Genomic DNA, 27,288 nt, shown 5'->3' with positions numbered 1-27,288 from the left:
CCGCCGAGGTGGAGGGGGCGCCGCCTAGCGCTAGAGCTTACCCAGCTCTCCTCCTCCTTTCCCCTGTCCTTTTGACCCAAATGTGCAGATCCGCGCGACAGGGACTGCAGCCAGTCAGGTTGGGGGCCAGGGAGGGGGGATCAATGATGCTTTGGTTGGCGGTTGCGTCAGTGCTAAAGGCGTGTGAGAAGGAGCGCTTCCCCTTACTTCAAGCAGGAGGAGGGCCAGTGAACGGAGGAGCCCTTTGCACAGTATAGCCGCATCTACGAGCCGTACGAGTTCCACTGACGCTGTACAGCAAAGCATGTAGAGTCCGTCTTGCGCTGGTTTTAGTGCTAATGGACCCTCTTCCTCCTCTACGGTTTGCCCTGCCGTTCTTTTTTGCTGCCACTTACCTCATCTTTCCCGGTCTCTGTGTCTCCGTGTGCGCTCGTTGTGTACTCGCCCACTCGAACACATCCACATATGTACACACACACCCCCACACACACACTTTGTTTTCCCAAGCTCACGAAGCAACTTGTTTCACCCAGTCGCATTAGCTGTGTGTGATCCAATCATGACACGCGCTGGCATGAAGGGTAAGGTGCTTGGCAAGGAGAAGAAGATCGCCATCATCGATGCTCGCAAGAAGGCCGTGGAGAGCCGCAGGAGTCGCGACGACAAGCGCTGGAAGCGTGTGATCGCGAGGATGGACGAGGAGAAGCGCAAGAGGTTCCATGGCGTCGGCAACACGGCGAAGAACTCTCGCGCGCGCGGTACGACCCGCGCGTCCCTGCGCAAGCGCACTGGCCGCAAGCCGGACGCTGTGAGCATGGAGGCGACGATTCACTTGTCGAAGCTGCTGAAGAAGAAGACCTTCGCGAAGCGCGCTCCGCTGGCGATCAAGCGCATCAAGGCGTTTGTGGGTCGTCTGATGAAGACGAAGGACAACCGCATTGACGCGTCGCTGAACACGTACATCTGGCACAAGGGCGTGAAGGGCGTCCCTGGCCGCGTGCGCGTGCTGATTCAGCGCAAGTCGGAGACGGCGGAGGGCAACAAGCACAAGCATTTCTTCACGGTCATCTCGAACGTGCCGGTTGCGTCCTTCAAGGGCTTGACCACGAAGACCGTGGAGCAGTAGTCCTGTGCGTCCTTTAGTACGTCTCCGCCATCCTCCGCGCAAATGCAGCAGTGCTTGCGTATTTTACTTTGAGGTTACTTTCTCTTCCTTCATTTTAGTAAAACAGCAACAAACCAAACGAAGAAGACGAAAAAGAATGACCGTGACTTCTCCCGTGAGAGGCCACGGATCCCAACTTGACCCTTTTCCCTCTTCACTGGACAGGTGTGCAGCGCTGTGTAAAACACAATGGGCCGTCACACGGGTGGCATGAGCTGAATCGGAGAGGACGGTGGGGACTTCACACCCCATGACGTCAACGAAGACGCGACGATGTCTCTGTGCCAGCAGAGGTGTTTCCGACTTTGCCAATCGCTCGCTGTGGTGCTACTCTTTGCGCGTTGCCCTGTGAGGAATATGCGGTGGTGAGAATTGCACATGTAAGGCGATACTACAAAAAAGCCATACGACTCCGATGTACGGGCTCGCCGTCCCTTCCTCATTCGACATCCCTCTTATTGACAAACATTGCTCTTGATTCTCGTTCTCCATTAAACTCACCTCCCCACTAGATGGTATCTCTCTTGATACCTGCATGTGTACTCCCGTGCAGGCCTCAATCGTTTCGTGATCATCTGACGTCTTTCTCTGCCTCTCCTGCGACCACATACGCTCGTCTCTGACCGTCATATTTTCTGCTCTACTTTGCTGAGGGACTTCTATAGTTTTAGTCTTGTTCTCCTCTCGCTTTCAAATCACTGCCCTTTTGCGCTGCTTCAACGAAGTTCTCACTTGCATGGCCACTGCAGAGGTAGAAGAGGAGTGGGGGGACGGCGTTGACGACTTCTTCACCGAGTTCTCCTTGGCTGCCTCCCATGACAAGTCGACGCGGCGCAAGAATGCTGATGCCCATCAAGCCAAAGTTGCGCAGTCACAGAAAAAGGCAAGGCTCAAGGAAGCCGACTGCGACGAGTCGGCTAAGGAAGCTCGGCGACGCATCGCCGCTGCGGTGATTAGCCGCGCAACGGCAAAGGAAATCGAGGCAGCTGCACGAGATGCTAAGAAGCACCAAAAGATGTGTCCGAAGAAGGGCAACACCGGCGTTGCATCTGCCCATCCTAGACTCTCTAGCTTTTCCTTATCAGGGCAGCATCATGGTTCATCTACCGCAGCATCGTCCTCACCCTCATCGAAGGAGCACAGCTCGACAGCGCGTCAATCAGGTGCAGAGCCCCCGAAATCGCGTTTTTCCCAGAAGCGCCAGAAGATGGCCGCCAAGTCTGCGCGAAAGGCAGCACGCAAGGCGGACGCAAAGGTGCACTGCATCCCATATCGACGTGTCTCACGCAGGCAGCGCCGCTGACCCGAGGGTGACCACATGTGTATGTTCGGTGCAAGTTTGCTGCACTCACCCATCCGCTTATGTCTTTGCCATCTCTCTCTCGCCCTCTTGTTAGCGTGAGGAGACGTTTGAGGCGGCAAGGTCGAGTGGCTCGTTTCCTGGGCTGACATCTCTTTCCCTCTCTGGCATTCACAATCGCGCGACGAAAGGGGAGTTGCACAGCGACGAAAAGGAGCCCTTCACCCCACGAAAAAAAGAAGTACTTTGCTGCCGCATTACGCTGCACGAGTGTTTCTCGGGACTTTATCGCAGTTTCGCACAACAGCAGTGACTGTTTTAATGCGTGGTTGTTCGTTGCCCATGTGTGTATGTGTGTGTTACGCACAGTTGATAACAAAGACAAGTAGGGGTGGAGGGGAAGGGGGGGGGCAATGAGGGCGTCTTCGCCGGTAGCTGAGTTCACCCTCTCATCATCCGTACACGCGGCACCTCGTCGTCCGTTCCTCCGGGATGTGATCGCTGTCCTCCCTTCTCGCATTGTGCATTTTTGTCTCCGTCTCCACTTACTCCTCTTCTGACCCCTAGCGTATAAACAACGGCAAACAAAAACACGCATACATTTCTTCACGCATACTCACGCATGTGGGCACGTCAAGCACTGATTCACACGGTTGGCACCGAGTAGAGCTGCTCATCATCATCATCTTCTCCTCCTCTCGGGAGTTCGTAACATCTTTTTCTTCGGAAGGGGCAGGTGAAAGAAAAATCCTCCCACGCTTTCATCTGAGCAGTGCCACACCCCGCCTATACCCTGTAGCAAATATATCAGGGCCACGCCCCCCCCCCCAGCCCTCCTTGACGAACACTTCACTACTATCCGTTGATGCTAGTGAAAGATGTCTGATAACGACCTCGACGTGCTTCTTGACGAGGCGATGGATATGGTCGACGAACAGGAGCGCAAGCACGAGGAGGAGGTTCGCGTACGGGACGCAAAGTTGGAGGACGATCTGCAAAAGGCTCTGGATGAGGCCTCTGGTACAGTCAGTGGTGACGCGGATATGATGAAGATGTTTATGTCCATGCTCGGCGGTGGCGCTGACGACGCTTCTCTCGACGGTTTCAAGAAAAGCGTCATGACAATGGTTTCCACACTGGAGGTGGAGGAGAATTTGGGCGAAGAGGACAAGGCGAACCTGCTACGAGTGAAGGAGCTGATGCGCGTGATGGAAGAGGAGGACCTTGACAAGGCAAACAGCTTACTGGAGCAGATGAAGCAGGAGGGCAAGCTTCCTGATGACAATAGCGTCGGTGACGCGGATGTCGATGAGGCGTCGAGACGGTGCATGGAAATGCTCCAACAGCTCTCCAACGCCACACAAGGAGGGAATGTGGACCCAGCGTCGACGCCGGTAGCAGCCTCGTCGTCTTCAGCTACATCACCGGCGGCCTCAGCTGGCAATAGTGCCACGATCCCTGCTGAGGTAGACCGTGCAACGGAGGCCATGGCATCGGCTTTGATTTCGACGCTAGTGGATCCACAGTTTGTCGAACCCATAAAACTGATGCGCGACTCGTACGGACCGTACATGGAGGCGCACCGCAGCGAGCTGTCGCAGGAGGACTGCGAGCGCTACGATCGCCAACAAGCCAGGGCGCAAGAAATCTGCGACTTACTGCAGAACCCCATCTCTGGAGCAGAGGATCCACGGCTCGTGCAGCTGCTGGAGCTCATGAACAACTACTCGGAGCTAGGTAATCCGCCGAGCAACCTGGTCGAGTATGCGCCTAAGAATCGAAAGGAGTCGAACAGTGCCAGTGACACGACGGCATAAATTAAGAGGCATTTTCGAATAACACAGCGGAGAAAAACACACCTGGCTTCGTCCTCCGTGTATCGTGGCATTCTTTTCCCCGGTCCATCACTACTGAGTCCTGCGTCGGTGCACTATTCCTCGTTTCAGTACGAAGCCAACAAAGTGAGAGGAGGCTTACCGAGAAGACACCGTTCCTTCTTTTCTTTCAGTCTACTTTCCGACCCCCTTTGCACGTGCCTTTGGCTGCTATGATACTGCCTGGCGACCTTGTGCAGCGACCGCACATGCCAGGTCTCAACGAAGAGAGAAGAAGCCTGGGAGCGAAGCTACTTAGTGACCGGCGGCGGATGCGCGTTCACTGCGTTGTCGTCGGTGCTGGCGAAATGACGCTGAAAAGCGTGAAGGCACTCAGCATGTGTCTTGCTGTGACTTGATGTAAGTGTGTGCGTATTCTCGTTCTTCAATAAGCTGTTGTTCTGTGATGCTCTTGACGATCTCTTTTTCTTCCCTTCCCCTTTTACCTTTGGTGAGATCGCATTCGTGTCTCCTCTGCACTACCTCATCTCTCTCTTCTCTCCCCCAATGGGAAAAACAAACAAACAACTATGTCAGCAGTGGCTTCAGCTAATGTGAGACGAGGGGGAGGGGGCGGCCACTTGCGGGTGTGCCGGCCTGTTCATCGGTGGGTGTAGGGCCATCCAAGCACGGAAGGAAAGGATAAAAAGGCAAAAGGAAGAGGTGTGGATGGTACCACCGCTTTCGCGCCTGTTGCGCCTCTCTCTGCGTCTCTATTGCGGTCTGCATCATCAGTCGCTGTTGATGCTTGCACAGTTATTACTCCAGAGGAGGGTCATCGAGAGATGGGGCGTTGCTGGCCGGTGCCTCGGCCATGCCCCCCCCCCCCCCCCCCCCTGGAAACCGCCTCTTTACTTTTCTGTGATGACCACCTTCTACCCCCCACAAGCACTTCTACAGGTCACCGCTCTGCGCTTTCTCTACATGTTGCCCTCTGCTTTGGTGGGGTCTCCTTTTTCAGGTTTGTAGCTCTCTTGCGTAGCGCGGCCGATATTGAACGCTAACCGTCACCGCGCGAGACTCTCCAACAGTTTGTGTCGTGCATACAACTGGGGAAACAACAACAACAACAAAAAACGAGATTTCCCACACACACTCGCACACCCACACCCACACACACACACACACATCAGCATTGTCTATCATCTTTCGGCACGCGGCAGAACCCTCCCCCCCCCCCCCCACCTTACCATCATAGAGACTCACACTTGACACCTTTTCGGGTGCACAAATCGCCTCCACGCGGCCATCCCGCTGCTTTCAAGTAGTGCAGCTCTCCAGCGGCATCGCAGCTTTTTAGAATTTTAGTTGACGGAGGGGTTTAGGTCCATTTCTCTCTCGTATTCCTTCTCACTGTAGACTTTTGCAATGTACGCAGGCAGGCAAGGTGAGGAGGGCAAGGTGGCTGCCAGCCATCTGCCATGGGTGGAGAAGTACCGTCCTAGCACACTGGAGAGCGTCGTCGCACACGAGGACATTCTCAGCACGTTACGGCACCTCATGAATAGCGGTAACATGCCTCACCTGCTGCTCTACGGTCCGCCTGGTACTGGTAAGACGACCACCATTAAGGCATGTGCGTACTATCTCTACGGTAAGGATCGAGTGCGCGCGAACGTGCTTGAGATGAACGCGTCCGATGACCGTGGCATCGACGTGGTGCGCCAGCAGACTCGCGAGTTCGCTAGTACCACTTCCATATTTTCCGTAATGGGCTCCAGCAGCTCAACTGGAAGCGGAAGCGGTGGCTCGGCGGTAAAGTTTAAGCTTGTGATCCTTGACGAGGCAGATCAGATGTCCCACGATGCCCAGGCGGCGCTGCGTCGCGTTATCGAGAAGTACACGCGCAACGTGCGCTTCTGCCTCCTCTGCAACCACATCAACAAAATCATTCCCGCTCTGCAGTCTCGGTGCACTCGCTTCCGCTTCGCACCAGTGAAGAAGTCGGCGATGATGCCGCGCCTCCGGTACGTTGCAGAGCACGAAGGCGTCAAGTATACGACGGACGGGCTGGCGGCCGCGTACCGCCTCAGCCAAGGCGATTTGCGCCGGTGCCTCAACACCATGCAGGCCTCGGCTCTCTCTGCAAATGAGATTACGGAAGAGTCTGTCTACCGAGTCACCGGGAACCCGACCCCTGCGGACGTGACGACGATCGTGTCGCACATGCTTTCTAGCGACTTCGCGACAAGCTGGATCAAGACAGAGGAGGCTGTTACGCAGAAAGGTATCTCCATGGCGGACTTGACTCGCGAGATCCATCCCGTCGTGATGGCCATGGACTTGCCTCAGGACTGCAAGTGTTTTCTGCTCATGAAGCTTTCGGACCTCGAGTACTACGCGGCCGGCGGGGCGCGTGAGTCGGCTGGCCTTGGTGGGCTGCTGGGGGCCTTTCAGCTTGTCAAGGAGACCGTTACGCAGCGCAAGCCAATCAAGGATGTGGCCGGAGACTGCGCGTTCTAAGAGGCTGGCCGCGGAAGCCCATAAAAGGCGAGCGAATTCAGCTCTGAGTTTTGCAGCGAAGCAGCTCATAGGCTATCGCATAGAACGTGACAAGGAGTCGACACTCTCTGGCTATGCGTACAATGAAGATTACACAAAAGAAAAATGGCAACGTAATAGCTCCGACTACACTGCCGATGTGCCTCACGTTCTGAGTGATGAGCTGAGGAGAGACTGAGCAACACCATGTGCTGGCGTTTTTCTCTTCTTTCAGTAGTGCAATGAGCCACTTCGAAAGTTTGTATGGGCGACTTAGTCGCTTGTGAGGCACCGTTGCGGAGGTGCAGATGATCTACCTGTGATTCTTCGTTCTGCTTTTTCCCAGTCAAGTGGAGCCCTCGAGGGTGCCGCACGGGGAGACCGCTGATGATGCTGAGGAAAGCTGAGTGACAACCCGGCTCGCACTCCGGGCAGCGAGTTGTGACCAAGGTCATAATTCTCCTTCCCCTCCCTATCGACTGCTACAGTGATGTTGTTGCATGTCAACCCCGTTTGGTACGTCATTCTTTGCGTGGCTTAATGCCTCCTTTCTTCTCTCCTGCATTTATTCCCCCTCCCTCCACACACATATCCACATCCACCTGCATAAGGGACTGCGTAGAAGCACAGCTTGCCTGCGCGCACACTTTTCATTGACCATCCGGTATCAGCTTCCCACCCTCTGGGCGAGCCTCGACACGGGTGATCTTCGCAAGAGTTCTTTCAGAGGTAGAACACGTGACACCTTGTCCGACCACATTGTCCCTTTGCTCGTCGCTTTAACACACCCCGTCGAGAGTGTGCGAGGTGGGGCTGGGCGGCAGCACCGCGGCCGTGCCATTCTGTATTCCCGCTGTTTTGTGTGTCTACCATGCCCTCTAGCGGCAGTAGCAGCGACGACGATGCGTGGATGCCGCAATCGAACCCGCCAGGGCTCAGCTCGAGTTCTGGACAAAGCGCCATGCTGGAGGCACGACGCCGTGCGCTACAGCAGCAGCGGGAGGCGCAGCAGCAAAGGCGCCAGGCGTGCTCTCAGGAGCCTGAGCGAGGGCCACCTGCGGCTGGCCGTTTGGGTGCGAGGCCGGAAGCGCCGGCCACTTCGCGACAAACGGAAAGCTCGCTGCCCGACATTTTCGGTGGCTCAGAAGATGATGTGCTGCAAAGTCCACCCCCAACCTCCGCCTCGCCGAGCATTCACTCACCACCTCTACCAAAGGCGTCGCCTGCCGCAGTGCCTGGGTCAGTGCCGCAATCACCGCCACCCCCTCCACTGCACGAGGCTACCGTGGAGCAGCTGCAAAGACAGATTGCAGCCAAGCAGAAGCTTCTGCAGTCCACGAGAGAGCGCGAGATGGCGCTGATGGAAAAGTGGCGCACCGCAAAGGCGCAGAAGCAGGCTGAGATTGAGCACCTGAACGGGAAGCTGCGCCGCGTGTGTGCCGCCATCGAAGACGAAAAGAGCGCCTCCGAGACGAAGATTCGTGAGTCCCAGGATGAGCACGAGGCGGAGCTGCGGGCGGCGCGCCGGCGCGTAGAGCAGTCTGTGAAGTCAGAGTATGACGCCAAAATTGCGGAAGCCCAGCAGAAGCTGTGTGCGGCGCGAAAGGAGGAGGCGTCCCTTCGCGAGCTGCTAGGGGAGAAGGACGCCGGCGGCGGCAATACGGCAGGGACAGCGAAGGATGTGGTGAACACGGCTCTCACGGCTGCCGTCTCTGCCGTTTTGCGTCGACTCGACGATGCATTCCAGTCAGAAGAAGCGGAGGGACTCAAGATGGACGTGTGGAGGTCGGAGCTTCAGTCACTCGTGCAGCACGAGGTTCAAACCTCCTTCGCTGTCGGTGTGGAGAGCGAAACCCAGACAGAACGAACGGAGTACGCACGCTTCTTTGATGATATGCTGGCGTTCTGGAGGTCCGCAGAGGACCAGGAGAGGGAGAGATTGCTCAAGATGGATGAGTCGTTGCTAACCGATGTGCAGGCCATAGCGCACCAGGAATTGAGGCAGCTGCAGGACGAAGCACTGGCCATGGAACGTGTGTACATTGAGTCGCGTGAGGCCTGGGCGGTGGAGCACCAGCGACTCCTCCAACGCGAGCTGGAGTCCACGCTGCAGCGTCGGGAGGTCGAGCTGCAGGAGCTGCGCCGGCAACGGCATAGCCTCCACCTAGAGCGCCTCCGTGATGCTGAGGCACGGCACAAGGACGCCATGGCCAGGGAGGAGGCGCTGCACCAGCAGCAGATGGAGCAGCTCCAGGCTTACTTTGGCCGCGAGGAGGATCTACGCACGGAGCAGCAGCGGGTCCAGGCGGCTGCGCAGGAGGACGTGGCAAAGTCGACGGCCCTCTTGCGCGGTGTCATGGCCACTGCTGAGGATGCCGCGGCAGCAGTGAAAGCGTATGAGGCGACGGTGGACGAGGCCCGACGGCGCGTTGAAGTAGAGCGTGAGGAGCACTTCAAAGAACAAACAGAGGTACTGAAGCGCCTCCAAGAGCTTGCGGCGACGCAGTGCAGCAACACTGACGCGGAGCGTACTGCACTCGAGGACTGCGCCTCGCAGCTGCGCCTCGCTTCCCAAAATCTCCAGCGTCACCTGCAAGACGAGAGCGCATGGTTAACGCAGCAGGAGACGACGTACAAGCGCAGTAAAGACGACTGGGAGCGGGAGTATCGTCGCTGGCAGCACCTTGTGCAGCAGGAGCGCCAGGCCGCCGAGGAGCGTTTTCACGAAGCTCTGCTGGCGCTGCAGCAGAGCATCAGCCTTCTTGATACGGAGGAGCGCGAGGTGGCGGTCGAGACCGCTGCGATGCACCGTTGCTTTGGGGATATGGAGGCGCTAGCGACGAAAGAGATCGAGTTACTGCGACGGCGAGCGGCCGACCTGCAGAGCCGATCCGCCACCATAGCGGAGATGCAGGCACATCTTTCCCAGAAGAAGGCGGCCATGGCGGAGGCGAAGAAGCAACTCGCCGATGCACAGCAGCGTCTGGAGGAGGAGCAGGCTGAGCTTCGCCTTGACGAAGAGAGGCTGCGCGACATGGAGGAGGCGCTGCGCGTTGCTCACTCGCAGGCGGCGCTACGCAACTATAACATCGAGCTACTCCGCGCAGCCGATGCCCAACCGTCACGACAACGGGCTGCTGCGGTAGCAGCGACCGCGATAGATGCAGATCAATACCCACCCAACCACGCTGAGGGGTCAGGCTCTGCACGCCCTCAAGCATCACATGGAGAGAAAAAGCGTAAAGTGGCCGCTCTTGGTGGCCCCGCGTCTGCCAAAAAACGAAAGGACCTTCACGATCCTCATCGCCTTCCCAACAGAGTACTTCAAGAACTACGTGAGCAGCTGAATGGACTCGAGACTATCATCGCCGACGGCGCCGGCCGCAATGTCTTCGTGCCGACGATGTGCTGGGGTATTCCCGCACCGCCACGCGCGATGGCGGTGCAACGAACCCGAGAAGCCCACCCAAGGCGGCATAAGGTGGTCGATAGCGCTTTTGCCGCCGACGCGCCAGCGCCACTCTCTGCCCCTCCGTTCTCTGGCCACCAGCCGCACACCCGTCGCGAAGTGCGCATTCATGCACAGCCGGCAGCCACATCGCAGAACGGGCGTCACGCCGACCCGTCGTCGCTGCCACTTACGCCAGACACCTTGTCTCAGTTGTCTCTGCGCGTCGATGAGGACTGCTCACCGAGTGGCAACACGTTCACAAACCTCATTGACTTCTCCGACCTCGATACTACGTCACAGTCGATTCTGTAAAATCGAGGCTGCATGGGGCGGAGGTGGTGTTTGTAGGACGTCAAGAAGCACTACTCAGCAAGCTCTGTAGGTGAGAAGGTAACGCCCAATAAGCCCCTAAATGAAATCCCACGCATCGTCCCAGCGAGCGAGTCCTGAAGGTGATGAAGAACAGGAAAAAAAAGACGCACCTTCCTCAGCCGACTCACCCTTTGTTTTACCCTCTCGAGGGCTTATAGAAGCTCATACACACGGGCAAACCCTGGTGTCCAGGGTTTAGCACTCTCATCCTTTGCGGGAAGCCAAGCAGCCTGTCCTCGGGTACGGTTGTGCAGACTCTTGGTGTCGGCGGGATGGGCCTGGGCTAGTGCTGTGTCCAAGAGACTTGCGGTCATTATCACATTTGGTTCGGCTCACTACGAATCGCGTCGACGATATTCAGCAGCAACTACACACGTGCAAAAGAGCGGGACCGGCCATCTTCGCCAGCGATATGCTCCTGCTGTTTGCCGCTGCACGTGTGCGTTTTTGCCTTCTCTCATCTCCCTAGAGGAGCACCTCAGGCACTGTCTTACTCAGTGCCTTCTTTTTTTTTCGTTTCCGGTGCTCTACAGCTTGGAGGCGAATGCGGTGATGCACACAGTCTAGTTGTTCATCTCACCAGCCCCCCCCCCCCCCACACACACACCTGGTGCTGTCACTCAGCATTGCGAGATTTTTGTGGCACATGTGAGATCCCCAGTTGTTCACTCGCGCTAATGACTCGGTCCCACATACTTTGCTGCCCTTGCTGCTCGTGCACAGGCGCTGAAACGTCCCCAAGTGCACTTACACGTGTACCTAAACACGTGCCATGAACTAAGACGGAGTACAATGGAGTCATTCTCAGTGAGTTGATCATGCTGCGGGCTGAGCTTGTTTTGTGGAGCACTGGACGTTAGTGGATTCTCTCCTCCGCTCCCATACTACGGGACTTCACATGCTGCTGCCGGTAAGTTTCTCTTCAGGGTCGTCTTCAACGCTTGCATGCGTCTGAAGATGGGATCATCACGTGTGAACTTCCTCCCTTCTCACTCCGTCGCTCACATCCCCCATTTCACTTCTCGTATTTTTTTTTCTCCTGTTGTTTGCGACGTACACCCCTTTTTTCCTTAGTCGCGAAGCTCTGCCGTGCCTGCATCGCACCGGAATGCGGTGCATTGGCTGCTGCATGATTACCAGCCTCGACACACACCTAAACATCAATGCACTCATACTCCCTCTCCTCTCGGCAGTGCACTTCGACTTTCGACAGAAGTGAGGAAAGGGGGAAGGGGACTGTAGTGGGGGTATAGCGTGAAGTAAATAACGAGGCAAAACATGGGTGAGTAAGTGGACAAGTGCGGCGAAGCGATATTGCCGGCGGGTACTGCTGACCTCTCTCTTCTGATTTTCTCCTTTCTGATTTCCCTCTCTCAGAAGGGAAGCACAGACAAGAAGATGTACATGCCGCAGAATTAAACACGGATCAACTTGACCTACTTCAGTGTCAGTGGAATCCGCCAGTGTTTTGCAAGATCAGTGATGTTGTTGCAGTACGGGAAGAGAAGGGGAAGGGAGAGGGGAATGGATGAGGATGACATGGATGCCAAAAGGTTCTGGATCTTGAGCTTGCCCCCGATTTTCTCGGGTATTTGCATGTGCGTGTGCGTGTGTGTGTGTGTGTGTGTGTGTGTGTGTGTGTGTTTGAAGGAGAAAGGCATGCATGCGCTTTTTCCCTTCGCTTTACAGAAAGTGGCTAAAGTCAACAAGGCGAGTCTTTGTGTTTGCCCTCATAAACATCAGAAACGTCACGCGTGCCGCGAATGCTCTTGTGTGCTTACGTGAATGCTGCTGCTGCTGCTGTCTTGGGCGAGAGAGCTGCAAAGGTGCAGAAAATCGCAAGCAAGTGAATCAATGATGATCAACAAACTTCGTAGGGTAAAATCTGATCATTCCGACCCTGACGTTATTGAAGTACTGCACCAAAGGTGTGAATCCACGCTCACATCGCATCACTTCGAGTGTGGTGGCGGGTGGGTGTGGTGTCGTCTGACAGTCGCCGCTTAGTGATGTATCATTCGTGCGCGTTGTGCACGGATTGGATATGATGCCGGAAGCTCTAGGCTGCGGGAAAGAGACCTGGAGACGAGGACTTGCCGCTGCAGAATTCAATACGCTGGTGAGTGCAACTTTTGCCGGTGTTGTCGTTAAGCGTAGCACGTCGCTTGCAGTCTTCCTTACCACAGGTGACTAGGATAGGGCTACGATACGCTGGTCAAGAGAAAAAAATTCTCTTTGCTTTGAAGGTGATACGCTAGTTTATGTCGCTCGCAGAATTCACCTGCGAAGAGCTCTACCACATGGTGAGCAAGAACAAGTACCCCATTTAGTTTTGTTGCCCGTCTGTCCCACCATTAACCAATGAAGTGGAATGAGCAGGTCTTCAAGCTGTGTAAAAGCCCGCACAAATGCCCACCATCGCCGTCATTCGCTTTGACTGGGTGGCCTGCCTGTCGCCCCTCTCTCGTGTTTGTTTTCTATTTCACGTGCTCGCCCATTGTTGCTCTCTCTCTCTCTCCCTTTTGCGCTTTTTCTGACCCCTTTCCACCCCCCCCCCCCCACACACCCACCTCCTACACGCCTCTCCTTATCCCTTTTCTGGGACTTCAACACCGCTGCTTCTCCCCTCCTTCCTCCCTCTACAGTTCGTCCTCCATTTTCACCTTTACCGCCATACCTTCGTCGCGACCACACTCCAAAGAGACGTTTCTGCGTGCAAGAAGGTGCCGACCATACTCTTAGCGCGTTAGCATAGTTATTACTATTTTCGCTTTGTCAGAGACTTCGCGTAGTTCCAAATCTATAATTTTTTTTTCTTTACTGTTTTGACTTCACTTCTCCTCTCTCCTGTCTCTTCAGTGTCACTCTCTCGCAGCTACTCGCAAGCATGTCCTCAAAACAGCACCTCGTCTCTGACTTCACGACCGGCTCCGGCTCGTGGTTGCCGCAGGCGCAGGGCTTTGACACCTTGCAGGTGCACGGTGGCGTCCGCCCTGACCCGGTCACGGGTGCCATTCTCACCCCAATCTACCAGTCTACCACGTTCGTGCAGGAGTCGATCGATAAGTACCAGGCGAAGGGCTACTCCTACACCCGCTCTGCTAACCCTACGGTTGCGGTGCTGGAGCAGAGGCTGTGTGCATTGGAGAACGGCAACCACTGCACGGTGTACAACACCGGCATGGCTGCGACCACCACGGCTATCTCGTCGTTCATGAACGCTGGAGACCACGCCATCTTAACGAACTGCTGCTACGGTGGCACGAACCGCGCCTGCCGTGTGTTCTTCAGTCGTTTGGGGATGGAGTTTACCTTTGTTGACATGCGCGATCCCAAGAACGTCCTTGATTCTATCAAGCCTAACACGAAGTTGGTGATTAGCGAGACGCCTGCAAACCCCACTTTGCTTCTCATCGACGTCGCTGCGGTGTCGAAGATCTGCAAGGAGAAGGGTATCCTGCACATATGCGACAACACCTTTGCCACAGCCCTCATCATGCGCCCGCTCGACCACGGCGCTGATGTCACATTGATCAGCACGACTAAGTACGTGGACGGCCACGACATGACTGTCGGCGGCGCCCTCGTGACCAACAGCAAAGAGTTGGACGACAAGTTGCGCTTGACCCAGAACATCCTGGGAAACCTCATGAGCCCCCAGGTGGCCTTCCTGCAGCTGCAGACGGTGAAGACGATGTCGCTACGCGTGGAGAAGCAGAGCCGGAACGCACAAAAGGTGGCCGAGTTCCTGGAGGCACACCCCGCCGTGGAACGTGTTGTCTACTCGGGCCTTGCCTCCCACCCGCAGAAAGAGCTGGCCGACCGGCAGCACCGCAACAACCTGCACGGCGGCATGCTTTGGTTTGAGGTCAAGGGTGGAACGGCCGCGGGTCGCCTCCTGATGGACACCGTGCCGCGACCGTGGTCTCTGTGCGAGAATCTCGGTGCCTCAGAGAGCATCATCACCTGCCCCTCTGTCATGACCCACGCGAACATGACGACCGAGGACCGCATGAAGGTCGGCATAACGGACGGCTTCGTGCGTGTGAGCTGCGGTATCGAAGACGCCGATGACCTTATCGCCGCTCTCAAGGTCGCCATGGACGCCCTTGTTCAGTAAACGCTCCTCTGTTCTCTCGCCACTCGCCTTATAACATACGAAGACACATAAAAACAATGAGCAGAATGAAATCTAACGACAGTGCTCAGGCACGCGCACATGCAGCAGCCGAGCACGATTTCCCTTAAACGAAAAAAAGAAAGGAAGGACATCGATGCGATGCGACGTGGGTTTGTGGTGTGTGGTGATGGCACGACAAGAGGAAAAAGAGCAGTGGGAGTGGGAAGGTCGAAACCCAACGGCGATACTTGTGTACGGAGAGGTAGGCCCAACCCCAACGTGCTGCGTCATGTGCACCAAGCGAAAGAAATGAAAAGTGTGTCGTGGTATTCGTGCAGAACGGGGGTAAATGGGCTGAACCCCCACGTACCGCGGAATGCGAATTGTGGTGCCCAGGACGTAGCCGAAAAGAAGGTGCAAACTGCGCAGTTTATGCCATTGCGTCATGAAGGTGGTGGTGGTGAGTACGAGTGCCTATCGCCCACTCAGCTGCGTCTTTCCGCACTTTGCACCCTCTGTGTTTGCCTTCTGTACGTCTGTCTATGTAGATCCTGTTGATGTTCATCTTCTTTTCAACTTGATGCTTTGGGCGTGAGGTGTGCATCTCGCCGAGCGTGAGAAGCCTCCATGTATGTGTGTGTGTGTGTGTGTCTGTAGAGTGTCCTGGTTGGGAGATGGGATCGCTGTTCTCGGTACTGCTTAGTACTTCTCCGACGGAAGAGAATCGAGAGCGAAACAGGAAGATCATGCTACACTAGACCCGTTCTTTGAGGCGCAGCAGCTCTTCTGGTGTTCTTTCTCACGGAAACCGGCGAAAACTCCTCCCTCTTCTCCAGACACACTCACCCACGCACCGATGCGTACCCTCACCTCTCTCTTGCCTTGGACCTCTTTTTTCCTTTTAGGAAGGAAGGGAGGGAGGGAGGGGGAAGCTATGCATAAATGTATTCATTCGCTTTTTAGTTTCATTCTTCTTGATCGTCACCGACTTTTCTCTGTGAGTGAAGGTCAGCATCACTTGTGTCTCTGGGTGGTCTTGTCGCTGCCAGCTCTCTCTCTCGATTTCTTCCTTCTGTTACTCTTCCCTGATGACGGAGGCACAGCGCGGTGCGTGGTACCTCAGAGTCCAGCACCCCCACTCTGTGTGGGGAAGCCAGGCAGTCCTCCTCTCCCTGCCAAGGCCGAGCCGCCTCTGGTGGTGACTGAGTGTCAAGCGCCCACGACACAGAGGAGGGAGGGTCAGGGCGATGCGTCGCTGTTGATGCCAGTGGTCAGGTCCTGCACGGCGTTGCGTCGGAGCGACCTGCAGCATTGAACACTTCTGTACCATTCATATGATGGGCAGGGGTGTTCACCTGACTCGAACGTGACCCACCCGGGCCTCGCTGCCCATTGGTGTGAGGGGCCCCCCCCCTCCCCCGAGGGATGCACCGGGTGACGAGCGGCGTGATGGGAGCGGCTGTGAGGCGACCTGGGAAACGGGAGGCGGGTGGGGCTTGCGGCTGAGGCCGTGTCCTGCTGGCTCGTTCTCCGCATTCCTGTACCGCGTGTGTACGGCTGCTTCGCACCACGCGATGGGCCCTGTGGCAGGCCAGGGATAGGAGGGAATTTAACTCACGTTGTACGGCAGAGAGTGGAGACGTTGAAAAAAGCGAATTGGATACTAGTAGCGCGCCGATGACGAGAGACAGGGAGAGGCGGTGTGGGACTACTACACTTGCATGTGCACATGTGTGTTCGTGTGAAGAAGCAGGAGTGGCAAGGAAAGCCGTCTGCTTTGATGATTTCCCTCAAGATAACATCTTTCTTTTCCTCTGTGCATTCATGGAGAGTCCCAGGTGGGAGCATGGGGAAACACAGAAACACACTAATAAAGGGCAGGAAGCACCGCCAACGGGCGCGATCACGCCTTGCGGTCGCGGCACACTTGCTAAACACCGAAAAAAAAGGAGGGAATGAGGAAGAGGGGTACTTTCCTGCCGACCCAGGGCAAGTAAGGGCCACGTTTGTTTTCCATGTAGTTGCGCCCCTTCCTTGCTCCGTCTCACGTACGCATTGTACTGAAGAGAGCGAAAGGGCCGTGCAGGCGAGTATCTCGTGCGTATGGCTGCTGCGTGCGCTGATGGGTCGCTTGAAGCAGACCACCGTCTCATCCCACAGATGGAGGGAAGCAGAAGGAGTTTGTGTCTCTTATCTGCCGACAGAGAAAGCAGTGTTGCGCCTCGTTTTTTTTTTTTTTTATTTGGCCGAGCGAAATGCACACGCCACACTTCCCTTATTTCTTCTGCATTTACCCACCCCTATCCGTTGACTCTCTCGCTGTACACGTTCATACACGAAGAATACGATCATCTGATAAGGATTCTCGTAATGGCAAAGTCTCGTACCACATCCGTGAAGAAGTCCCGTGCGTGTGTCACTCCGCCGCCGCCACCAGTCGTGAAGTCTGTCAGCACGATCGACGACCTTCAGCGGCAAGTTACGTCACACGCAGGCTCTGCGCTGCTCGTCGTAGTGAGTCCACTGGATGCAGCCACTACGCACGCAGTCGTCGAGGCGATTGAGAAGCTGAATAGCAACCGATCGGCTTTGCTGGCAGACACCAACATCGCTGTGTGCTACGCTCTTTCGGCGACTGCGCCGGTGTGCCACTCACTTTGCGTGACCGCCACCCCATTTGTGCAGAGCTACGCCTACGGCGAAGTCGTCGGCGAGTTCATTGGTAACAACACGGAGAAAATGGAGTTACTAGCGAAGATGGCCGCAACGCAGGCCGCTGTGAAGGCGGCCCAGCTAGCCGAGGAGGAGAAGCAACGACTGGCCGCCGCAGCGGTGGCACAGGAAGAGGGTGCTGATGTTGCTGCTACTGCGTAGGACGTTAGGATACGCCGGGGGCTCATCCAAGGCGTGCTGCTTTCCCCCTTTTTTTGTGGCATCATGTACGAAGCTGCCAATGCTCTTGCGTATTTCGATGTACCTTAGGTGACAGTGTACTGTATCCTCATTCTCTGCCACTCACATTTCTTCTACTCTTGGGAGCGCGGGCTTTCGAGTGCCTATTCAGGATGTGAGGCGGAGGAGAGGGATGGAGAGGGTGGTGAAAGACGGGTTCTGTCCTCTTCGTTTTTTTTTTTCACGACGACTCCTTCACATCCGTGCCACCTCCGCTGGTGTTAAGCAGATGCAAAATTGCTCCTCTCCAACAAAAAAAAGAGAAAGAAAAATGACAATGCAGTTTAATCGATGCATTTTGAGACTATTAGCGAGAGCTCTTTCGTTAGTGGCTGCGCTGCAACTTACATCTGCTTTCTATACTGAGCCCACTGCGTTTCACTCTTCCAGCTGGCGAGAGTGGAGGCGCGCCAGCTCACATTTTCCATCTGCTTGCGCCTCAGCAGTTCATCTGCATGTCATCGTAGCAATTTCTCTTTTGCAATTTGAGGTAACGCATTTGTAGTCTTTGAACGACTGCGGGTCGACTCTGGCTCGTCGTCTCAATCCTCGATTCTCACGTTCACTTGCACTTCCCCTCTTTTCTTTCTCTCGTTTCTTCTCTTTCTCTCCCACGTTCGACCTCGCATACACGCTTGCGCACGCTGTTCATCTTTAAAACCTTACCCACGTATCTCCTCCACCCCTCCCGTTTGCCTCCTTTCTTATCAATACCTGCTCAGGTTCTTGTCTCTATTTTTTTTTTCCACCCTTCTCCTTGCTCTTACCGTCCCCCAGAATCTGGATGGTGGCAGGCTGCGACACAAAAGTGCCGTTGACCTCCTCCCCTCTCTCTCTTTTTTGACCTTCTCTTGTGGTGGCTGTCACCCTCTCAAGAGAGTCAGGACACCGACACGCCCCCCTCATAAGCTGCATCGCTGCGTCTGTTTGTCTGTACGCTTCACTGCTGAACGGTTGTCGCCAACATTGCTGTCGTCATCGCCTGTTAATGGTGTATGCCTTCGCCCTCCCATTTTCTTTCGCTCATTTCCGCTCTCGCTTTAGAGTTCGTGCCCTTTTCTTACATCGTTCGCTCTTTGTACTTTTTGTTTCTCTTCACTCCTGCCCGAATTGTTCTCTCCACGTTTCTCACATGCACGTGCGTGCGGCTGCACGCAAAACTGTTCTGTTGTGCACCGAGTGTTTTCTCCGCTCTTTGTGTGTGTGTGTGTTCGCGTAAGGAAAAGCTCTCTCTCTACGCAGCCACTATATATAGCCTCTCTCAACCTTCCTTTAGGCCAACGCTGCCTCCCCCTCCTGCTTCCCTCCTCCTACTTTTATTCAAGCAGCAGGAGACAATAAGACAGGGGGCAAATACGCCTCACTGTTAGTCTGCAGCAGAGGGTAAAGGCGGAGGCTGTGTGGTTAGACATAGACACACATACGTACACATCCACGTACACGCACACACATTAACACAGTCAGAAGTACTTGCCCACGTCTCAGACGAGGACAGAGAGAAGAGATTGCAAGTGCACGGAGGGACCAGTGAGGAGCACCTGCGTGCTTTTTTCTTTCGTTGCGACTGGAACGTCAATTCCTCCTTTCGGCAGTGCTGCGCGCTCCTTCACATAACACCAAAAGGAGGAGCTGCAATTCGGTCGTTCTCGCCGGGCGCACCACACCTGTTTGGTTGCAGCTGCTACATTCATACGTGCAGCTGCACTTATATCCCTACACAAACACAAGAGCGAGAACGCTAACGACGTTTTTTTTTCTGCTAGAGCACAAGGCTGCGTCTAGGACGAGCAAGTGCCATGAGTGCCAAGAACACCTTCGGTTCACAGGCAGCCAAAGCATTCTGCGCCAATCTTTATACCACCTGGCTCTCCGAGGACGAAAATGTGGAACGCATTCGTGATATGCTGAGTCGCATGCTGGCGCTGTCGGCCGCAGCTCAAAATTTAGAGATTGGCGCTAAGAAAGGAAAGGCCGCCGACACGGACGCGCTCAGCAACGGCGCGTGGCACAGCGACCCTGTTGTAGGGCTATCTACAAGCTCTACCGCGATAGACGAGGACGCCGACCCGGGACAATCGCCTCGACCGACTCCTCCACAGAGGACGAATAAATCAGCAGCCCTCAAATCAGCTGATGATCGTACACCGAGTCCCATCCAACCATCCACATCCCCTTGTGCTGTCGCCCGTTTTGCCGGCGGGGTAGACGAGCTCGATTACCCTCACCGTGCCGGGTCGCCAGTCGTCACACCGACGTCGCCGCAGCCAAAGCCGATTGTAGACCCCAGTGCCCCTCTTCCGTACGTCAGCTCCGGCAGTGTCTCGCCACACCGCGGCCACTCGCTCGGCAGCCCTCGCTTGGACTCCACACTGAACGCTGTCATGGTATCAGGTGACCTCGCAATTCCATTGGACCCCAGCACTAGCCTCAGCATGACGGCTCGCGAGTCGACGACACGTTTCGTGCACACCGCCGGTAGCTTTGCAGTGACGCCGCCCGCCAACCTAAAGCAGGCGACACTAGAAGACATCCCGTGCTTTTACTCGAAGAAGGAGTCTTGCGGGCTGCAGATTGAGAACGACTCGGAGGAGGCGCAGGAGCTGAACCGCCTGTTAGAAAAAAATGACTCCGTGAAGAAGACAGTATGGGTGTTTGGTGACATTAGCTCAAAGGTGTTCAAGGTACCGATTTGGTACAAAGAGGCGCTCTTCACGGACATTGCAACTCGCTGCGGTCTGGACGCGGCCACCACGGATACACTAGCCGCTGCTCAAATCCGCACTGTGTACAGCGACGTCTACGCGTCCTTGTCGGCCAGCCGCCGCCTTTACGATCTCATCTGCACGCATCCCCAAAAGGAATTTATTACGCTGTCTGACTTAGAGTCGATGGGCAGGTACCTCGTTGCGGCTCACCCGGGGCTCCAGTTCCTCCAGCAGCCGGAGTTTCAGGAGTACTATTGGCACACCGTGGCGGTGCGCATAATGTACATGTTAGAGCGCCAGCAGTGTGGCCGCATCTACTGGCGAGACTTTGACCGAAGCGACCTGCCGGATAGGATGATGGATCTGGACACCAAGGATGTAAACCTAGTGCTCGACTATTTTTCCTATGAGCACTTCTACGTTCTGTACTGCAAGTTTTGGGAGCTCGACACCGACCGTGACCTCCTTGTCGGCTTCGAGGATCTGTGCAACTACGGCCAAGGCTCTGTCGTGACGGGAGCCATCAAACGTGTGGTGGAGGGCTACGGCCGCCCGCTGTCGTCCGGCGTGCCTGGCAAGATGGACTTTGCGGACTTTGTGTACTTCTGCCTCTCCGAGGAGGACAAGAACTCGGAACCAGCGGTGCTCTATTGGTTCAAAGTGCTTGACACGGACGAAGACGGTGTATTGAGCGGATATGAGATGATGCAGTTCTTTGAGGAGAACCAGCAGCGGTTCCTCGAGTTCTCCGACTCGCCAGAGGGGGACATAGCGTACGAGGATACAATGTGCCAGATGCTGGACATGGTCGGGTTCGACCGTGTCAAGATGCGGAAGTGCGGCGTCACCCTTGGCGACCTCCGCTCCTGCCCCACACCCGCCAACTTCTTCAACATGATCATCAACGCGTCGAAGTTTTTGCTGTTTGAGCACCGAGACCCGTTTGGGGAGCACCAAATACGGATGCGCGTGGAGAAAACCGAGTGGGACCGCTTCGCACGAGCCGAGTACGATCGCATGGCGGCTGAGGCACAGTAGTAGTGGCCTGCAACCCCGCACCGGAGTCCGAGGCTATTACCCTGCTGAAAGGTCTGTGTCTGTGTGTGTGTGTGTGTGTGTGTGTGTATGGGTGAGTGGGGGGTGGGGGAGGGGAGGGGAGGGGAGGACAATAAATGGATGGAGGGAGCTGTTTAGTCAATGCTAAGAAAAGGGAAAAAACGCTCGTCTTTTCGTTTATTGGCGTTTTGTTCTGACTGCTCCCCAAGTCTCGCTGCGCTGCCTGTGACCATTCACACTCCCTCAAAATGGTCTCTCTCAAATTCCCTCCACACAGGTGTGCCTTCTTGTTTCTGCTTCCTCTCCTGAGCCGTGCCACTCCCCGACTCGAAGCTTGCTCACACTACCTATGCCTGGTGTGCGCATGAAGAGTGCACAGGTGTGCCGCTCCTTTTCCTCTACCTCCTTTACAGAAAAGGAAACGACAGCCGGCCCCTTTACTCTCTTTGTTTCCTCCCTCTCACCTCCTCTAACTCCCTCCTTTTCTTGACTTCTTCAGGCTTGCCGTTCAAATTTTTTGTTTTTATTTCAGCTGTCTCTCTCTCTCTCTGTATGTGTGCTACAAGAGGTGGGAGTTGCTGTCCCGTTGTATCTGCCTGTGTCCTTTGAGTCGGTGGTGGTGCGCGTGTGGGAGTGCGCCGGGTAGGTTCAGGTGAGTTGAACGCTGTATCGTTTATATGCACCTAACCATGTGCGTGTCTGTCTGTGTATTTGCGTTTATGTGTACTATGATGTCAGCGGTATCGTGTCCTTTTCTCCTTTCTTTTACGTTCCTACTCCTCCCCTTTCCTGTTTACCCCTTCTCCTTTAAACGAGGGCCTTTTGGTCTCATTCTCATGTCGTGTATACTTGTATGGGGTTTTGACATGCGTGGCGAGATGGGTTGCGTGGGTGATACTACTGTGGCTAGTGCTGCGCCTTCTTTGGTGCTGCTGTGATGGACGCTGCCGGCGGCGTCCGGTGATGTGGCCAAGACGTATCGCCTTATGTTATGCGATTCTTTGTGTGTGTGTGTGTGAATGTGTTTGCCGCACTCCATTTCTTCTATCTGCCAGGCTTGCGCGTTGCTTTCTTACACCCACACACAGGCAGAGACGGTCAGCCGGGCGCTCTTCTGGGGCTCTTCCTTTTTTGTTCCTTTTCCTTCACATGTGTGTGTATCGTGGAACAACAAAATAAAAGCGCTCTGATGCACTTCAGTTGCGCTTGTGCATGAAGGTGCTGGCGCACACGAAGGGATGCTGATTGTACAGAGGAGGCGAGTGTAGTTGCTCGTGCTTGTGCGTGTGTGCCTGTCCGAGCTGTCATCGTTCGGGATTTCGTATTTTCTCTCCGCGTTCTCGTGTAATTTTCCCCTCTTTTTTTTTTTTTGTGCTTGTTAGCTCATCTCCAATTTCCCGCGCTATCACGCACGAGTTGCCACAACCGCAGCGATGCGACTTCAACTCAGAAACCAAGAGCACCACAAGGCGGGTTTGTATTGCCAGGCAGGTTGTACATGCGTCAGTGTGTTTGTATGTACCACGCGCTGTTCGCTTCCGGGGGCTGTGTGCTATAGGGAGAAGTGCTGAGGAGTGCTACTGTGTACAGCAGCGATCTTTTTCCTTTTGTTTGCAACGGCGTCTCCTCTCTTCCCTCCGAAGACGCTCATCGATGGGAGATGGACGGTGACGAGTGGTTATGGAACCGTTGCGTTCCTCATGCGTCACTATAGCACCAGGGGCGATGCATGCACACGCTACCCTGCACAAACCCTTTTTCCTCCTGTACCTTTCACTTCACCGCACCTCTCTGCCTGACCTTCATCTTCTCTATCTGCCATTTCCTTCCTGCGGTGGTGCCAACTGTTCATGACATATCTGCGTGTCTATTGTGGTGCACACTTAGGAACCCGCCACATCACATATTTCTACATCCACCCATACACAGGCAAATACCCCCCCCCCTCCCCCTCCCCCTCCCCCAAAGAAATACTACGTAATTAACAATACATCCAAGCGAACAACAACAAGAAAAAAACAGGAGAATCTGGCGAATACTGTAATCATAACGCCACCACCTACGCCTCCTCCAACCAGCACAGACACACGCAGGCACGCAACGGACAACAACAACAACAACACAGGAGAAAGGTCACCCAAAGCACGCCTCGCCCATATCGCTTTGTACGCCTTCTGTCTCGAACTCCCCTTCCCCCCCCCCCCCCACACATCCCTCTATATCTGTCTCTCTTCTTTTTCTCTACACTGTTCTCGTTCATTTTTGTTTACGCAGACAGACACGTACCCACGTATTGCATTTCTCTTGTTTCGACAAGTTGTTGTCCTTTTCGCTCTTGCACGCCGCGCTTCTCAAGGGGTATCCCTCCCCCCTCCCCCGTGAGCCTCAGTCTTGCTTGTTGCTTCGTTTGGTTTCTTTCTTGGTTTCGTTTTCCTCCTTGTCGTTCCTCTTTCTCCACTCGCTTCACACGTCCTCGCGTCTCGTTTTTCTTCTTTTCCCCGTTTGCGCATTTTTTCTTTCCGGCTTCGCCTTTGTGTTTCGAGGTGGATTTTTCGCTTACCTTTTCGCTTTCTGCTTTCCCCCTCTCTCTCTTCTTCCCTCTCTCGAGTTGTTCCGGAGACGCGCTCTTGTGTGTTGCGCTCTGGTGAAGCAAAGAGTACGGTCAGTGCACGTAGTCTCAGTGGTGAGAGTGAGGGTGATCAGTGCAAGGGGCACACTAAAGAGGGTACAAATTAAGGAAGCAACGTCATATTTCATCCCCCTGCTTTCGTATCGATGCGTGGCGTAGCGCCACCATCGTTGTCATCTCATTCGACGTCTTTATGGGTTTGCCATTCCTGCTGGTGTGCGCTCTTTCGTTCCTGTGCTGCCCCACGTAATAGACCGCTTGACCACTGTACTTGACGAGCGAGGTCCGTAGCGAGACGGTACCGGCAAAGAATCGCTACTGCGCCGCTCCTCAGTCCCCGTTTTAATTTCGTTCGAAATAGCCATTTTTTGTGCGTGTTTTTGTGTGTGTTTTTTTTTTTGGGGGGGGGGGCTCCTGTACTCCGTTCATTTTGTGCACGGTAGAGCGCACCCAACATAGAGGCGAAACTCCCCTTTTTAGCGCCTCACGCGGTCGTTACACAGCGGTTGTCTTCAGCTGACCGCGCACTTCACCAGGAAGGAGTGAGTGCCGGCTTCAAAGGAAGCGCAAAAAGGCCGCCAATTCGTTGGAGAGTAATGCATACCATTCACGACTTCAATAAGTATGGGCTTGACTTCCTTGAGCTCAAAGCCTTGAGCGTTCCGTCATCGCTGCGGTTCTTACTCGGCATCGAGTATGATGTGGTGCTGTGCGTGAACGAGGTGGGCTCTCGCCGCCCCTTCCGCCTCCACTTTCCCGTCTTCGCGGCGACGTTCCGCAAGCTGCTGTCACTCTGTGCCACGCGTTTTGGACTAGACTGCGAGCATGGCGAGACGGAGTCTATCCTGACAGGCACCGCCGTCATGCCGCTACTGCGGTACGCCGATTATTTGCCCGGGGCTCTTCATGTTAAGGAAATCCTGGAATGCCTGCAAGTAGAGCCAGCTGTGAAGGCGAAGAAGTGGATGGGTCCTGCCGCTTCTGCTGCTCTACCCTGTGCGTTTGCGGCGTACGACGCGGTTGTTGACAGCGCCGCCGCTGCCGGCGTGAGTAACGAGTTCGAGGCGAGCTTCATTGACTATTCCGAGTTTTTGTCCGACAGTTCGCTCGACGACGTGCACGGATTGGGGTTTTACCTGCTGCTCGATTACGGTCTGAGTCTCGCCACTCACAGCCATCTTGTCGGCATTAGCTTTCACAAGGACTGGGATCCGACGGAGGCGCTACGTGAGTTCCAGGACTTCAGTGGTTGGCCGGAGTTCGACCTGCGCTACTACGACGAGCAACGGCCGCACGACGGCGGTGTTATCATTATGCCTTCTTCCCAAGATGCCTGCGACCTGCTGGAGAAGTACGAGGATGAGGACTCGGACGACGAAGGCGATTTGCTGCCATTCATTCTCCGTCCTGTCTCTCCGCTTGTTTCCGTGCCCTCGCTCGAGGATGCGGCACTACGAAAGTTACGCGACCAGTACTGGGGCGAGGTGAAGAAGCACTGGGCCCACCTGCCGCACACTCTCAACACCGTCGTCGTGTACAACCTGTACGAAAGCGCGACTCTTGCAGAGGTGTTGTCCTTCTTCGAGCCGCTTCCCATTGTCTCATCGGCGTTTGTGGAGGACAAGGCACCATCGCGCCGTCGACGCGCCTTCATCACGTTTGCCGACCTCGAGGCGACGCGGAAGGCGCTAGATGTGGACGGCAAGAACACCCGTGGGTGCACGCTGCGCGTGCAGGTGTCACCGCCCTACATCTCACCTAGCCGCCGCGGCAACCCAGTAAAACTGGAACTCGACGACCATGGCGCAGGTGACAGCTTCTCAAAGATGGGGAGTGGCGGCGCTGCCGCAAGTCGGACAAGTCATGGCACCTGCATGAACGCTTCACCGACCTCTAGCCTTTCTCTCCCCACTAGCGATAATACCGCAACTGCGCTCCACGGGAAAGCCAAGCCCATCGGCAACGGTAGTGGAGGCGCTTCTGCTGCAACGGCCTCCGTCGCTGCCGCCCACGTGGTTGCTGCGTCGATTCCCACCGACAAAGCTGAGCCGAGTAAGACGCAGCCGATCGCCGCTACCCTTACGCCCGCCTATGGGGCGCCAACAGGGCCGGCGCTATCTGCTGTTCATGCCGTCGTCAATGTCAGTCCCTTCAGTGGCTCTGTCGACCGAGCCGCCGCCGTGGCAGGGGCGATTGCCGCGAGAGCTCATGCCATCGCAGCAGCTTCCGCATCTCCGACCTCACCACCGAAAGCGATGAGTGGTGGTGCTGCGGCTGCCGCGGCAGCAACTGAAATGGACAATCGGATCGGTGTCTTGTCCTCGCCGGGTGGGTCGCACATGAACGCCGCTGCTAAAGAGTTTGTCCCTCATTTTCAGCTCAGTGCGAACTCACCCGAGTACCACCCCACACCGCCGCCAAAAATAGAGGCTATGTACGGTGATTACGCTGGTCTGTCGGGCCTCCGTGATGGTGTGGGGTTGCCACCACCGCCGCCGTCCTACGTGGATGCACTCACCCCTGCTCCAGAGTACCGCCCCGCCCCGCGTTCCTCGCACCTTTCATACATCGGTGCCTCGCCGAGCTTGCCGGCCTACACACTTCCACCTCCATACGTTCTGGGTGGGGGTGACACGAATGACATGCTGCCACCTCCACCACTGCCGCCGCCGTACTCGGACGATTGACTGACAACGATTTGCTAGTTTCGAGTCATTCTTGTCATTGATCTGTGCATATCTGTGCGTGTGTGTGTGTGTGTGTGTGTGTGTGTGTGTGTGCGTGTGTGTCCCCATTTTTTCTTTGTCCCTCGAAAACAAGAAAAGCCTACAAAAGCACGCCCACTGGAAGAGAGCGTACCATCATCGCTTCTACTTCCCTCTCTTCCTCCATCCACGCCAGTATCCTGAGAAGACGCACGCGCAGAGATACACGACTCACAAGCAAACCCACTCCACTTTGGAGGTCCTTCTCTGTCGTCTCTGCCCCCCTTTTTTTCGCTTTGGTGTTGTTTTGTAGCTCTCATTTGTTCCTCTGTGTGTGTGTGTGTGTGTGCGTCGTGGTTTTGCCCATGCTCGCCTCTGTTGTGACCACGTTTCCTCTTTCTTCGTGCCCTTCCTCTCCTTTGCGCAAAGAGACAGCAAGCAAAGAAAGAGGCCCAAACCTCATCCAAGATCAAGCACG

The 27,288-nt window shown here is 55.4% G+C and overlaps 9 protein-coding genes and 1 non-coding gene across 10 annotated transcripts; all 10 read left to right on the top strand.

Annotated features, from left to right (window-relative positions):
- Positions 1 to 559: 559 nt before the first annotated feature.
- On the top strand, positions 560 to 1,126 carry LBRM_34_3190 (putative 60S ribosomal subunit protein L31; the record flags this gene model as incomplete). The annotated part of the gene is made up of 1 exon (XM_001568375.1): positions 560 to 1,126. One exon carries the CDS (start codon positions 560 to 562, stop codon positions 1,124 to 1,126), a length of 567 nt encoding a protein of 188 aa, XP_001568425.1.
- Positions 1,127 to 1,901: 775 nt separating this feature from the next.
- On the top strand, positions 1,902 to 2,468 carry LBRM_34_3180 (conserved hypothetical protein; the record flags this gene model as incomplete). The annotated part of the gene is made up of 1 exon (XM_001568374.1): positions 1,902 to 2,468. The coding sequence occupies one exon, from the start codon at positions 1,902 to 1,904 to the stop codon at positions 2,466 to 2,468; it is 567 nt and encodes a 188-aa protein (XP_001568424.1).
- Positions 2,469 to 3,343: 875 nt separating this feature from the next.
- On the top strand, positions 3,344 to 4,282 carry LBRM_34_3170 (Peroxin 19; the record flags this gene model as incomplete). The annotated part of the gene is made up of 1 exon (XM_001568373.1): positions 3,344 to 4,282. The coding sequence occupies one exon, from the start codon at positions 3,344 to 3,346 to the stop codon at positions 4,280 to 4,282; it is 939 nt and encodes a 312-aa protein (XP_001568423.1).
- Positions 4,283 to 5,707: 1,425 nt separating this feature from the next.
- LBRM_34_3160 (putative replication factor C, subunit 3) lies at positions 5,708 to 6,802 on the top strand (the record flags this gene model as incomplete). The annotated part of the gene is made up of 1 exon (XM_001568372.1): positions 5,708 to 6,802. The coding sequence occupies one exon, from the start codon at positions 5,708 to 5,710 to the stop codon at positions 6,800 to 6,802; it is 1,095 nt and encodes a 364-aa protein (XP_001568422.1).
- A 1,378-nt stretch (positions 6,803 to 8,180) lies between these two features.
- Positions 8,181 to 10,583, top strand: LBRM_34_3150 (conserved hypothetical protein; the record flags this gene model as incomplete). Its single annotated transcript, XM_001568371.1, has 1 exon — positions 8,181 to 10,583. One exon carries the CDS (start codon positions 8,181 to 8,183, stop codon positions 10,581 to 10,583), a length of 2,403 nt encoding a protein of 800 aa, XP_001568421.1.
- Positions 10,584 to 12,384: 1,801 nt separating this feature from the next.
- LBRM_34_snoRNA2 lies at positions 12,385 to 13,008 on the top strand. The gene has a single exon (XR_001182264.1). It is a non-coding gene (small nucleolar RNA).
- A 522-nt stretch (positions 13,009 to 13,530) lies between these two features.
- Positions 13,531 to 14,763, top strand: LBRM_34_3140 (putative cystathione gamma lyase; the record flags this gene model as incomplete). Its single annotated transcript, XM_001568370.1, has 1 exon — positions 13,531 to 14,763. The coding sequence occupies one exon, from the start codon at positions 13,531 to 13,533 to the stop codon at positions 14,761 to 14,763; it is 1,233 nt and encodes a 410-aa protein (XP_001568420.1).
- A 2,370-nt stretch (positions 14,764 to 17,133) lies between these two features.
- On the top strand, positions 17,134 to 17,637 carry LBRM_34_3130 (conserved hypothetical protein; the record flags this gene model as incomplete). The annotated part of the gene is made up of 1 exon (XM_001568369.1): positions 17,134 to 17,637. One exon carries the CDS (start codon positions 17,134 to 17,136, stop codon positions 17,635 to 17,637), a length of 504 nt encoding a protein of 167 aa, XP_001568419.1.
- A 1,874-nt stretch (positions 17,638 to 19,511) lies between these two features.
- On the top strand, positions 19,512 to 21,458 carry LBRM_34_3120 (conserved hypothetical protein; the record flags this gene model as incomplete). The annotated part of the gene is made up of 1 exon (XM_001568368.1): positions 19,512 to 21,458. One exon carries the CDS (start codon positions 19,512 to 19,514, stop codon positions 21,456 to 21,458), a length of 1,947 nt encoding a protein of 648 aa, XP_001568418.1.
- A 3,243-nt stretch (positions 21,459 to 24,701) lies between these two features.
- LBRM_34_3110 (conserved hypothetical protein) lies at positions 24,702 to 26,792 on the top strand (the record flags this gene model as incomplete). Its single annotated transcript, XM_001568367.1, has 1 exon — positions 24,702 to 26,792. The coding sequence occupies one exon, from the start codon at positions 24,702 to 24,704 to the stop codon at positions 26,790 to 26,792; it is 2,091 nt and encodes a 696-aa protein (XP_001568417.1).
- Positions 26,793 to 27,288: the final 496 nt, after the last annotated feature.

Source organism: Leishmania braziliensis, chromosome 35 (assembly GCF_000002845.2).
Source record: "Leishmania braziliensis MHOM/BR/75/M2904 complete genome, chromosome 35".
NCBI classification, from domain to species: domain Eukaryota; phylum Euglenozoa; class Kinetoplastea; order Trypanosomatida; family Trypanosomatidae; genus Leishmania; species Leishmania braziliensis.
Note: the sequence above shows the minus strand (reverse complement) of the source record. Positions and strands in the feature narration are given on the sequence as shown.